This window comes from Pseudorasbora parva, chromosome 20 (assembly GCF_024679245.1).
Source record: "Pseudorasbora parva isolate DD20220531a chromosome 20, ASM2467924v1, whole genome shotgun sequence".
NCBI classification, from domain to species: Eukaryota; Metazoa; Chordata; class Actinopteri; order Cypriniformes; family Gobionidae; genus Pseudorasbora; species Pseudorasbora parva.
Window position 1 is genome coordinate 30,648,009 of NC_090191.1, and position 14,411 is coordinate 30,662,419.

At 41.0% G+C, this 14,411-nt stretch overlaps 1 protein-coding gene across 3 annotated transcripts in view; it reads left to right on the forward strand.

Annotated features, from left to right (window-relative positions):
* plxna4 (plexin A4) overlaps nt 1-14,411 on the forward strand; it is a 253,890-nt gene that overhangs the window by 202,316 nt on the left and 37,163 nt on the right. For all 3 annotated transcript variants that reach the window (XM_067428258.1, XM_067428256.1, XM_067428259.1), the window contains 9 exons: nt 3,567-3,718; nt 5,019-5,136; nt 6,061-6,197; nt 6,646-6,813; nt 7,086-7,179; nt 8,601-8,840; nt 8,931-9,077; nt 9,438-9,672; nt 13,053-13,195. In XM_067428258.1, coding sequence (XP_067284359.1) covers nt 3,567-3,718; nt 5,019-5,136; nt 6,061-6,197; nt 6,646-6,813; nt 7,086-7,179; nt 8,601-8,840; nt 8,931-9,077; nt 9,438-9,672; nt 13,053-13,195 — 1,434 coding nt within the window. The remainder of the gene's footprint in view (nt 1-3,566; nt 3,719-5,018; nt 5,137-6,060; nt 6,198-6,645; nt 6,814-7,085; nt 7,180-8,600; nt 8,841-8,930; nt 9,078-9,437; nt 9,673-13,052; nt 13,196-14,411) is intronic.

A 14,411-nucleotide genomic window follows, 5' to 3' on the forward strand; every position in this document is an offset into this window, starting at 1 on the left:
ATTCCCCTTTGGGATCTGGCGGCCCCTCGTTTTGCCGAGATGAGGAATGGGTGTCCTACATTTGGCCTAATAGCCCAGCTGTCAATACACTTATGAGGCCTGACCTCAGACACGTGGGTCAAGACTTGTCAGAATATGTTTGATAGGCTCTTTTAATAGTGTTGATGGATGGACACTCAATAAAAGAGCTGTTCTTCTTGTGTGATTTCGGCTAAACATTGACCTGTATTATTCACGAGCATTTACAGAAATGCACTGTGGGAATGAATTACATGCTAGCTTTTCTTCTCTATCTCTCCCTCCCTCCCTCATTTCTGGCAGATTAGTCATATCAGGGATATCATCCAAAAAAATGTGTATGTATATATATATATATACACACACTCATTTTTTGTATGATATATAAATATATACACAGTGAGGAATGAGGAAAATAAGTATTTGAACACCCTGCTATTTTGCAAGTTCTACCACTTAGAAATCATTGAGGGATCTGCAATTGTCATTGTAAGTGCATGTCCACTGTGAGACATCTTCTTTTCTTTTTTTTAATCCAGAAATCACAATGTATGATTTTTTAACTCTTTATTTGTATGAAACAGTGGCAAATAAGTTAATATTTGGTACAGTAGCGTTTGTTTGCAAGTACAGAGGTCAAACGTTTCCTCTAGTTTTTCACCGGGTTTGTCCACACTGCAGGAGGGATTTTGGCCCACTCCTCAACACAGATCAGTCAGGTTTCTGGCCTGTCGCTGAGAAACACTGAGTTTGAGCTCCCTCCAAAGATTCTCGTTTAGGTCTGGAGACTGGCTAGGCCACGCCAGAACCTTGATATGCTTCTTACAGAGCCACTCCTTGGTTATCCTGGCTGCGTGCTTCGGGTCATTGTTATGTTGGAAGACCCAGCTTCGAACCATCTTCAATGCTCTAACTGAGGGAAGAAGGTTGTTCCCCAAAATCTCGCAATACATGGCCCCGGTCATCCTCTCGTTAATACAGTGTAGTCGCCCTGTCCCATGTGCAGAAAAACACCCCCAAAGCATGATGCTACCAACCCCATGCTTCACAGTAGGGATGGTGTTCCTGGGATGGTACTCATCATTCTTCTTCCTCCAAACACGTTTAGTGGAATTTTGACCAAAAAGTTATATTTTGGTCTCATCTGACCACATGAATTTCTCCCATGACTCCTCTGGATCATCCAAATGGTAATTGTCAAAATTTAGACGGGCCTGGACATGTGCTGGTTTAAGCAGGGAAACCTTCATTGCCATGCATGATTTCAAACCATGACGTTTTAGTGTATTACCAACAGTAACCTTGGAAACGGTGGTCCCAGCTCTTTTCAGGTCATTGACTAGCTCCTCCCGTGTAGTTCTGGGCTGATTTCTCACCTTTCTTAGGATCATTGAGACCCCACGAGGTGAGATCTTGCATGGAGCCCCAGTCTGAGGGAGATTGACAGTCATGTTAAGCTTCTTCCATTTTCTAATGATTGCTTCAACAGTGGACCTTTTTTTACCAAGCTGCTTGGCAAGTTCCCTGTAGCTCTTTCCAGCCTTGTGAAGGTTTACAATTTTGTTTCTAGTGTCTTTGGACTGCTCTATGGTCTTGGCCATGTTAGTAGTTGGATTCTTACTGATTGTATGGGGTGGACAGGTGTCTTTATGCAGCTAACAACCTCAAACAGGTGCATCTAATTTAGGATAATAAATGGAGTGGAGGTGGACATTTTTAAGACAGACTTACAGTTCTTTGAGGGTCAGAATTCTAGCTAATAGACATGTGTTCAAATAATTATTTGTAGCTGTATCATACAAATAAATAGTTTAAAAAATCATATGTCTCAGAGTGGACATGCACCTACGATGACAATATCAGACCCCTCCATGATTTCCAAGTGGAAGAACTTGCAAAATAGCAGGGTGCATACATATATAATTTTTTTCATGCACTTTTATGTTTTAAAAAATAATTGTGCTACTACATAAAATAGCTATTTATATTAATTGGTTTTCTGTTTTTATTGGAACTTGCATTAAAGAATCACAAACTTTAAGGCTTAGTTCACCCAAAATTTTTAATTCTGTCATTAATTGCTTACCGTCATGTCATTCGACACCCGTAAGACCTTTGTTCATCTTCGGAACACAAATTCAGAGATATTTTTGTTGAAATCCGATGGCTCAGAAAGACCTCCATTGGCAGCAATGACATTTCCTCCCTCAAGACCCATAAAAGGCACTAAAGACATTATTTAAAAGTCCATCTCACTACAGTGGTTCTACAATAATTTTATGAAGCGACGAGAATAGTTTTGTGCGCAAAAAAAAAAAAAATCTAAATAACTTTATTGAACTTTATTCTTGTCTTCAATCTGGGTCAATATATGCACAAAAATATGACACAGCCGACGTTCGGGCATCCAGGAAATGCACACTTTAGCACCATTTACGCCAAGACCTAAAGCACAATCAATGTAGAATTCAACAGCTTAGATAGTCTTCCTCTGCTTGTAAACAAAGTTCCTCCTTTCCGCCGGCTCTGTCATTTTCTTGCGCATGCGTCATGGTGCTTCATGAGTTCACGTCAGAGGCCCAGAATTTTCATTTTTGGGTGAACTAACCCTTTAAACATCAAAGGTGACACAGTCTCGTTTGAATGGGCTTCATGCATCATATTATAAAAGTGTAGGAAGAATAGTTTAGATTTTATTCTGATTGGCTGGTTGGTTCTGTTATTACTATATGGATCTCGCCTCTTAGTACTTAATAATCTCACTCAGCAGAGTTAATACTGTCATCACTTCACATCACAAGATATGTTTTATGGCACATGAGTAGCCAATTAAGTTATTATGTGTGATTCTTTTTAGTCGCTACATTTTAATGCACCATAAATGTCTTCCTTTAACAGTGTTTAATGAATCACAGCCAAGTGTTTCTTGTGTTAATGGTATGACTCCAGCGAAAGCATGAAGATTCAAGAGATAGCCGTGTGAGTGAGTTAGAGATACGTTAACTCTAATCATCCGGATGCTGTACTGCTTAGCATCCTAAGGAGCAAAGAATAAAAGGTGTTTGATCGTCTGACATGCATAGATGAAAATAAGCATCCTCGTGCACACCCGTGTTTATATTCCAATCTTAGCAGCATATGATTTCACATGCTGGTGTCTGCATATTTTTTCCCAGACGCCGACTCTGTGTTCATAAATTAGCATGGCTTTGTTTTTGCTATAGGCAGGACTCAGCTGGCTCAGCTGGCTGTGCGGCTGATCATTATTCACCATAAGCACGCAGGCTTTGACGCTCTGACAGAGAGTGGCCCAATTATCCCACTGAACTAAATCACTCACAGCTTCTCTCGCTGTTTCCCACCCCTCACACCGTCTCACAATCACTGACTCCTGCAGGTGCATGACGGAATCGGTTGCTGAATCATTCTCCACTTCCTGTTGGTTTGTACCAATGTTGGAGATGCTAAAGGGGGGATGTGAGAGCTCTCCGTGTTGTTTATCTTGCGCGAGCGATTGCATGTAACGCTTCCCTGTGACTTGTCAACAGATCACCCCGCTTCGAGGACCCCGTGAGGGAGGGACACTGGTGACCATCCGTGGTGAGAACCTGGGACTGGAGTTCAGTGAGATCAAGGACCATGTGAAGGTTGCAGATGTGGAGTGTACACCGGTACCTGAGGGATATATCCCAGCAGAACAGTAAGTGTATTCTTGAACCACTTAGGCCAGATCTGACACTTCTTTGTAGTTTTCTCAGGATGACAACATTTTGAACCTGGATCTAATGCCTACTTTATAGTTGTCAAGAACCCAGCATCTTTTAAAGGAAGTGTATGTAAGATTGTGGCCAAAACTGGTACTGCAATTACTTACAAATTACTGTAGAGGTGTATCTCCCCTCCCCCCTGACTCGAGGTTGCCAGATAGGCTGCAGCATCCAGCAGGGACGTTTGTAGCTGCAGCTGTGGTAACTAGAGCAGAGCTGGCAACCCGGATGCAAAAATACTACTGACTTTGGGATTGGTCGATAGGTGGAGGGTGGAGCTTCAGGCCAAAACACAAAATGTCAACATCAACATCATTTGAGGGCTGCAACAACAACTTTTAAATGACAATATCCTGACTGGGTAAACAACTACTGGTGTCAGTGATATTAGGATTTGAAATTAGCATGATTTCTTAATGTCTAGTCGTGACATATTGACACCAACCTTTAGGTTGTCTACAAACCAAAAGGTTGGTCGTTCAATCCCCGGTTCCATCTGACCAAGTGTCGAGGTGTCCTTGAGCAAGACACCTAACCCCAGCTGCTCCCGACGAGCTGGATGGTGCCTTACATGGCTGACATCGCCGTCTGTGTATGAACGGGTGAATGTGAGGCAAAAATGTAAAGCGCTTTGGATGGCCATAGGGTCTGTTAAAAGCGCTATATAAATGCAGTCCATTTACATATAAGGGCCATTTTATGATTAATTGAAATACATTTCTTACATACAGTTCCTTTAAAAGTTGCTTGTATGGATTGCCAGTAAACACAAAGAAAGCATTAAATAAACATTTAATCTAAGGTCAGGACAGCCAAAGATAATTAAGTGTTATTTAGCAAGCATTGACAGCCCTGTTGACAGCATGAACATTTCTCCAGTATTGATGTACTGACTTACAAATACCCTCTTTCATTCTGCATTTTTTTGCTGCATGTTGCGTTGCAAGTTTATTATTATTATTATTATTAGTATTATTATTATTTGGACACTGTAATAAGCCTCTTACTGTAGTGCATGCACAAGTTTGACAGATGAACGTTGCAGATTAACTTCATATTAACCATTTATATCCTGCATAGATTATTATTGCAGGGAAAGACATTTTTAAAGTTCCTCATTTAATGTTTCATAAGTATTTTTTATTTATTTTGGAACCATTCTGGTCGATTGATTTTGTGTGTGTGTGTGTGGTGTGTGGTGTGTGTGTGTGTGTGTGTGTGTGTTTTTTACAGGATTGTGTGTGAAATGGGAAAAGCCGAAAGAAGCCAGTTTGCTGGAAACGTCCAAGTGTGCGTTGGAGAGTGTCGTCCCGAGTTCATGGCGAAGTCGTCTAAGTACTACTACTTTGTGGTGAGTACCTTGGAGCAAATAACCTCCAATGAACTGCTGATCTGTCTACCATGATCTTAATCATCTCTGTATAATTACAAGTCTTTGCCACTTCAGGGTTGAAAGTGCCTGGATTTACTGTTGTGTATCTAATAAAGAGTGACCACTATGGTCTTGTAGCCCTGCTGATGTACTTAGTCATATCAGCGAGCACTTGACCCCGCCAAGTGTTCGGTCAACACCCGGAGAGTCTAACCATAAAACTTACAATTTACTGCTGCTGTTGTGCAAGATTTTCCTCCCACAGAATCTGCTCCCCCTTCGCACAGGCATTACTTTGTGAGACTTACATAATGTAATTTTTCCATAAAGCAAGCTAGTGGTATGCTAAACCAATATGCGAACCAACTGAGAAAATTATTTTTCTGTATAAGATATTCATTAACATATTCATATGGTTGAGTCCACATGCATGATACATGAATTTTTTTAGGATTTTTCAGATCGATTAAAATATCTTTCATTGATTCTGTGGAGGATAGGATCTTGACACTGGCCACACTCATTTTTATATCCATGCTACACTTTTCCTTTGAGCACTTCCAGTTCACATGCTGATATAACACCCATAATCAGATTGCGATCCAGCCATCCAAATGAATTGAGCTGCAGTGTAATTTTTCCTGTTATAGAGCCATTTATAGCATTTATCAGTTTTATGCAAACATTAATGGCTTTTATGTCTCATTCAGATGTAGTAATTGGATTATGTGATTCTTGGGTGAGGAGGGCAAATGGTGTTCTGAGAAAAAGGTGATGATAATCAGATTGGACAAGAGATACAGAGGAGTGAAAAACATGAGGGTTTGCCGCCTCACCTTTGCCGTGTGATCTGTAAGCTTGTAAATTATTCACATTGTTTGTTTTGACCTTGATTTTCTACAGATCCCTAGACTGTTGAGTCTAAAGCCGAGTCGAGGGCCAGTATCTGGGGGCACCATCGTCAACATCACCGGCAGCAACCTGGACGCGGGCAGCAATGTGTCAATCATGTTCAAAGACCAGAAGTGTACATATCAAAGGTAGGGTTAAATGGAAAAGTACAGCGCAATGCGCTTTTGAGGTGTCATCATCCTTTTGGTTTTGTTTCCAGGTCACAAAGCCTCTTGAGGATCCAAACCACCAAAGAGAGTCGATACTGATCTTAAGAGCTTAAGAGTTTCTGATTTTTAGTCAATAACATCAATAGCCACCCCTCTCTTCTTGCCTGAGGTGCAACCACAGTGTCTGATCATATGAGCGAAAGATTAAATTAGGTCTGGTACTCTGCGCTTTAATGGGAATAGTCTTTACAACCATTGAATAATTACAAAACAAATTGGTGACAATGGAGAAGAGACCTTTCAATCTCTTTTGTTAATTTTAGTTTAATATTGAAAATATCACAGTATAAAGAGCATGCACCTATTCAGGCACTAGATATCTGAAAAAAGTTGGTAATTTGTTTTTTTTTTCTGTTTGATGACACAGGAGAGGAGGACAGTGGATAACATGTCGTTCTCATGCCTCCATGCAAGGCTACGGAAATGTGTCCGTATCGGTCTTCGTGGATAAAGCCCACATTCACAAAGATCTCAAGTTTGAGTATGTGGAGGATCCCACAATCACCAAACTTGAACCTGAGTGGAGCATTTTCAGGTGTGTGTACTACAAAGCCAATTAAGACAGGGCCATTGGAGAAACAACCCATAACATTATCCCAGACCCTGTGGAGGATCAAGAATATAGTTTTTCATTATTTTTTGATTTCAAACTGGATATCATTATGGATATTATATGGATAAAATTAATACATTGTTGATTTTTTTGTCTAAAAAATTATCTAAAGATTATTTTATTGAAATTAGCTAATTTTTGGACATTTAATGCAACCTTAAAAAGTGAAAGCTAATGAAAGGGTGTTTCTACAGCGGCAACACACCATTGACTGTGACCGGGACAAACCTGGACATCATCCAGACTCCTCTCATCAGAGCCAAGTATAAGAACTTAGAGACGGTCAACGTAAGTGCAAACGTTTTCCACACAGTAAACGATCATTCGGCCTTCACCTAACCCGAGGCTAGTGAACTGGAATGACCATTAGCAGACTATTCCACCTGCTCCAATCACCTGTGTCGGCTGCGCACCGTTGGATTCAGGGCAGTAGCTGCATAAAAGAGGGAAATAGAGAGAGAGAGAGACAAAGAAACAGACAGAGAACAGGAAGACTGCCAGGTCCCAGCAGCAGTAGCAGCAATGTACCCTTTGTGCAGGAAAGAGGAGAATGTCGTAACACAGGGTGGATGCATAGACAAGGCTATCATGTTGCCCGTCTTCAGAATGGACCCAAAGAGCCATGGGAGGCTGCACTCAGTGAGATCTGATTGAAAGGCAACAGAGACAAAAGACCGTAATGTTATCTCCGGCACGTATCTCACACATGGCCGCGTTTAGCATCTGGGCTGCGATATGATTAGGCTTTGGCACACTGCTCCTCAAAGCACGGCAGAAAAAAGTGTCACAGCCTACCTTGCAGTCTCTGAAAGAAGTTGTTTGTGGGGCACAAGACGCCTCATATTCTTGTTTGTAATGTGATCACTCATAACCAGTCTGAAAGGAGTTTGACCAGACTTTGTGTGCTGGAAAAAAATGGTGACCTGAAATGTATTTTATCTTGAACAATTCCACCCGTTACGACCTTCTATAGAAATCTTAGTGTTAGAGGAAGTGAAGGTTCGTCTGCCTGGGTGCTGCAGCTTTGTAAGGAATCCAATTAAAATGACTGGTGATATCTGTAGGGATGTTTTTGATGGTGAGTCTGCTGCCTGGGTGTTTTAACAGTCAACTGCAAAGCATTGTGGGTTCGTGAAACTCAAGGGTCTTGTCAGGCCTTTTATTTATACACTTCAAAGGGAATGTGCACGTAGGTTTGAATAAAGCTATGCCATAACTTTACATTTAATAAACCTGACCTCTTAATTAAAGAGGGAAAAGTAAATGAGTCGTTTTAGATACACTGACTTCATGTGAATGGGATTAAGTACTAAATGTTCTGACAGCCGCATTTTTAGCTGCAGCGTATCTATGTGAGAGATGGGGGGAAAGGCGATGAAAAAGCGAGTCAAGGAGAGATGTCAATGTCAAATCTCTCACAAGGAAGTAGAGGTGAGCACAGTTAGTGATTGGTTGGTGAGTCACCAGCTCTGCAGGCACAATCAGAGTGTGACCGTTTTAAAAGTGCTAATAATTGAGTGCTGCTTTAAGGCAAGTAATACTGGTGTATCTATGTTGTAAGAAGTTGAGGTTAAATACAGGTCTGAATTATTGTTTATAATGTGAATGTAATGTTGTTGTTAATCTGAATCTAAATTTTTTGTTCTGAACCACATCTATTACAAATATGACTTATTTGACCTTCATTGTTATCTATGTCCCCCTACCAGATATGTCAGGTTCTGAGTCCCAACACAATGCAGTGCATGGCCCCCGAGCTTCCCTACAGTCTGAGCAAGCAGAAGGAAGCGCCAGAGAGACCTAATGAGTTTGGTTTCATCCTGGACGATGTTCAGTCTGTGCTGGCCCTCAACAACACCAACTTCATCTACTACCCGAATCCAGTGTTTGAACCGCTTAGTGTGTCTGGGGTCCAGGAGCTCAAGCCAGGGTCTCCCATCATACTCAAGGTAAATCAAGTATTTACATACATCTGCATAGTCTGTCTTTCGATTTTTTTCATTGCAGCTGCTACATATGTTTGTGAATGTGAATTTCAGGGTAGGAACTTCCTCCCTCCAACCCCGGGTGGCAATGGGAAGCTCAACTACACGGTTCTGATTGGAGATAAACCTTGCACATTAACTGTATCAGATACTCAACTGCTCTGTGAATCCCCCAATCTGACTGGCCGTCACAAGGTTCTGGTAAGTTGATGGTATCCACTTTTCGCAGTGACCTAATGCTTTAGGGACTCTGTGGCTATTTTATTTTCTGAGAGGCTGACATAAATAGAAAAATCATCCCCAAGACTTATTAGAGCTGAAAAAACCAAATAAAAACTTTTATGCTTCTCAATGGGAATTCTGTGTGGCTGCCTGCTTGTTGACAGTCGTACTAGAGAAAGTTCAACAGACCCTTACAGCCATAAACTCGAAAAAGACAGCACAGCATCATCAAATAATATTGATTTTTAATATCTATTGATATTGATACCACACAGCTAATTTTAAATACAACAAAGTATTGATTCCTTTAAATCTATGCAAAATGTGCTCCTTTTTTAGGCTCGTGTGGGTGGCATTGAGTTTTCTCCAGGTGTGGTTCATATCACCTCTGACAGTCCTCTCAGCAGCACTGCCGTCATCAGCATTGCAGGTGCAGGAGGACTCCTTATCTTCTTCATTGTCATTGTCCTCATTGCCTACAAGCGCAAGTCCCGCGAGAGTGACCTTACTCTCAAGCGGCTGCAGATGCAGATGGACAACCTGGAGTCCAGAGTAGCTTTAGAGTGTAAAGAGGGTAAGTAGTCTTGGGGGGGAAGGTGGATTAACAAAGTGATGTCAATTCAAATTATGAGTTATGAACTTTCTTGAATTTGCAGTACTTCGAAACAGCCTCTGCATCATTTCCAAGACATACGAACAGCAGAAATTGAGGGGACCTTAAGGCGGACGTACACTGTGCGAATTCGGACACTCGGGAGGTCGTGAGATATTGCAGACAGTCAGTTCATTTGATCATCGCATCAAATCAGCTGGTACACGGCATGACTGTTTGCACCGCGAGCCAGCCGCGATCACACAAGCTTTCGCGTTAAGCAGAGACCGGAGCTTTCAATGTTGCTGATAGCTTCAGATACAAAAAATAAATTGTTGCAAAGCTGAGAACAGTAGCCATTCCTTTGAATGGAAACAGCCAGAGTGAGTGAGTGAGTGAGTGAGTGAGTGAGTGAGTGAGTGAGTGAGTGAGTGAGTGAGTGAGTGAGTGAGTGAGTGAGTGAGTGAGTGAGTGAGTGAGTGAGTGAGTGAGTGAGTGAGTGAGTGAGTGAGTGAGTGAGTGAGTGAGTGAGTGAGTGAGTGAGTGAGTGAGTGAGTGAGTGAGTGTGTGAGTGAGTGAGTGAGTGAGTGTGTGAGTGAGTGAGTGAGTCAGTGTGTGAGTGAGTGAGTGAGTCAGTGTGTGAGTGAGTGAGTGAGTCAGTGTGTGAGTCAGTGTGTGAGTCAGTGTGTGAGTCAGTGTGTGAGTCAGTGTGTGAGTCAGTGTGTGAGTCAGTGTGTGAGTCAGTGTGTGAGTCAGTGTGTGAGTCAGTGTGTGAGTCAGTGTGTGAGTGAGTGTGTGAGTGTGTGAGTGAGTGTGTGAGTGAGTGGTTGCAGCCACTGAGCTATATAGCCTAATAATACTGTTACGATCCTCCTTTCTAGTCTAGGGACAGGAAAGGAGGGTAACAAAAAGTTGCGGGGAGAGGATGAGAGAACTGCCATCTCCAGGTCCCAGGCCAGAGACACATTGCTCAAGACACCAGTTTCAAAATAATAAGATTTATTAAATTAACAATGAGCATTAACAAACAGGACTTCAGGAGGGGAGAAGCCAAAATAACAAACAAAACATTCTTACTAAAGATTAAGGATAACTTACCTACCAAAAAGGAATGAAAGAAAATACAGAAACAATTACCCAACTCCCTTACTACACAAAAACAGGAGAAAAGGTGGGTCTTAAAGCAAAAGGCATCCGCCTCCCTACAGTGAGAAAATTAAGGTAACAAAAGTAGAATGGCTGATGTTCACAGATAGCTCATTGACAGATAGACATTGATTTACACTGCTCAGATTGAGTTAAGGTTTAGGAGTGCAAACATTAGCTGTAACACGTAACAGCTCACCTTGCTATACTGGTTATACACAACTTAGCTGAGACACTTCACAGCTCTTTACCTGACTACAGGCAAAACACTATACACCATATAAGCACACAACAGCACTGGGACCAGAAGATGTTAGTCTCTCCCGCAGAGGAAAACCTCAGTCTCTCTCGCTGACTAGAATTATCTGGGTTCCTTTGTTCTCCACTTAACTATCTGGAACAGGATTCAGGTGGCACTCATAAGCCTGTCAAGCAGACAGTAGGAGGAGCAAGAGGAACAGAACACAAAAAGCACAGAAAACAGAATCCACACAAATTAAGAAATTAAAATAAATCCCTATGTCCCTATGGACCTAACAATACTAATAGATCAAGCCTATGTGATGTGGTTGTGCATGATTTGGCAATAGGGGACAGCCATACGCTAGTGAATATCGGCTGACTCCCCAAATTTTTTAAACATGCTTAAAAATTATCGTAAGGTTGGAAGGTGCTCCTAACACACTCGGCTCGTTTTGCATTTCCTTTCACACGGTGCGAGCCACGACCATACGAGCATCCACGATGTCCACATGATTTCTCCATAGAGAAAAAAAACGTCTGCGAGTTCGTACGACAGCAAAAATCGCACCGTGTACGCCTGCCTTCAGAGAAATAGGGAGGAAGTCAGTGCTTCAATAAAACTACAGCTAAAAATGCCATTATTGGTTTTTGCCTGAAATTTATGAGCCGAAAATATAGTCCTAAAATAAAAATGTAACTTTACTTGAAAATGTGTTCTTTTAAGCATCATTCAGTGCCTTGCGAAAGTATTCGGCCCCCTTGAACTTTGCGACCTTTTTCCACATTTCAGGCTTTAAACATCACGTTTTTTTTTTTTGAAGAATCAACAAGTGGGACACAAGCATGAAGTGTAATGAAATTTATTGGATATTTCAAACTTTTTTAACAAATCAAAAACTGAAAACTTGGGTGTGCAAAATTATTCGGCCCCTTTACTTTCAGTGCAGCAAACTCTCTCCAGAAGTTCAGTGATGATCTCTGAATGATCCAATGTTGACCTAAATGACTAATGATGATAAACAGAATCCACCTGTGTGTAATCAAGTCTCCGTATAAATGCACCTGCACTGTGATAGTCTCAGAGGTCCGTTTAAAGCGCAGAGAGCATCATGAAGAACAAGGAACACACCAGGCAAGTCCGAGATACTGTTGTGGAGAAGTTTAAAGCCGGATTTCTAAACTTTCAGCTCATACATTGAAGACTGATCAGAGATGCAGCCAAGAGGCCCATGATCACTCTGGATGAACTGCAGAGATCTACAGCTGAGGTGGGAGACTCTGTCCATCAGTCGTATACTGCACAAATCTGGCCTTTATGCAAGAGTGGCAAGAAGAACGCCATTTCTTAAAGATATCCATAAAAAGTGTTGTTTAAAGTTTGCCACAAGCCACCTGGGAGACACACCAAACATGTGGAAGAAGGTGCTCTGGTCAGATGAAACCATAATTGAACTTTTTGGCAACAATGTAAAACGTTATGTTTGGCATAAAAGCGACACAGCTCATCACCCTGAACACACCATCCCCACTGTCAAACATGGTGGTGGCAGCATCATGGTTTGGGCCTGCTTTTCTTCAGCAGGGACAGGGAAGATGGTTAAAATTGATGGAAAGATAGTTAGTTTTTGATTTGTTAAAAAAGTTTGAAATATCCTATACATTTCGTTCCACTTCATGATTGTGTCCCACTTGTTGTTGATTCTCCACAAAAAATACAGTTTTATGTCTTTGTTTGAAGCCTGAAATGTGGCAAAAGGTCGCAAAGTTCAGGAGGCCGAATACTTTCGCAAGGCACTGTACATAACATGTCTTGTGAACATAGTTCTTACATTTGCAGTATTTTTCTTTCACTGTCATGGTAGCCTTACCACTGTCGTACAGATTATTTTATTATTTTATATCATATTTATTTTATTGATTAAGTTTTTAGCAAACTCAACCTGTTTGTTCTTCTTGTTGTGTGTCTTCCGCAGCATTTGCAGAGCTGCAGACAGACATTCACGAGTTGACCAGCGATCTGGACGGAGCTGGTATTCCATTCCTAGACTACCGCACATACACCATGCGAGTTCTGTTCCCTGGCATTGAGGAGCACCCTGTCCTTAGAGACCTGGAGGTAACCTAACAATTTTAATGATGCAAAAATGTTTTGTGCAATAACAAATTTGCATCCAAAGGGCCCTTTACTAAGTTCCTGAGATGTACATGCATAGATTTACATATTTATGTATGCATGTAATTACTGCGCATTGTACCTGTGTGAGGAACAGTCACATTAATGGCTGCTAAGCATTTTTCCTTCTTTCTTTTTTTTGAAGGACTAACAGCACAGTGGGGTTGTTGGGAATTAAAGCTGTCACTATGCTATTTGTGCTCACCCTCAGTAAACAAAAGGCAGCAGCTCTCATTATAATCTACATGTAGTCTCTTTCTCTCTCGTTCGTGTTTTTTTTTTCTCTCCTTAAAGTAATGAGCTGCTCTCTGATTCACAATCAGTCTTTCGTTAATAACAGTAATGACATGTGACACAACAGGTTTTTTTTTTTCTGGGTGTGGGGAACAGAATTAAAATCTAATGCATGGTACACCAATCTACGGGTTATTTATACCCCCGTTATGACAGTGATGGACAGTTTTAATTGAATCACACATTTCTTCAGCCAGCATACGAGCCATACCTTACCTGATATGCCAGATGATCTCTGGTTCTAATCAGCTATATCAATTAAGACTTAATTGGAATAAACATCCTCTCTGGAAAAGTTTATAGTAAAATCACTGCTAATGACAGGAGCCGTCTAGAGATTCTGATAGGTATTTAATGATTATTGATGAGGCAAATCATATCAAAGGATGCCATGTGGGTCTCTGCATGGTTAATTGTTTGTCATCAGGTATTCTCAGCACACAATGAAATTCATTTTAACCCTGTGAGCAGCTTCTATTAAATATATGCTGTTCATCAGTATAGTGGTTTGTTTTTATTTAATGTATTTGTCTCTTTTCAGTTTAAATGTCTGTGGGTGTTTTATTGGACACTGGCATAGGATGAGAGGGCTGGAAAAAGCTTTCCAGCCAAATTAGCCAAACTTAAGTTTAAGCATTCTTAAAAAAATTCGACATTTATGATAAGTTGCTTAGCTCTAAGGGTATAACTACATAAAATAATGCCATTATTAGCAATTCTCAGTGAAAAGAGACATTCAGTGCAGAAAGAAAAATATAGAGTAGGGCTTGATTTTCAATATTAACCAAAACTGTATTTATTTACAGTTTACAGTCTATTTTGATTTCATTTATATAATGAATATGCTGATGAATTATCACATTCA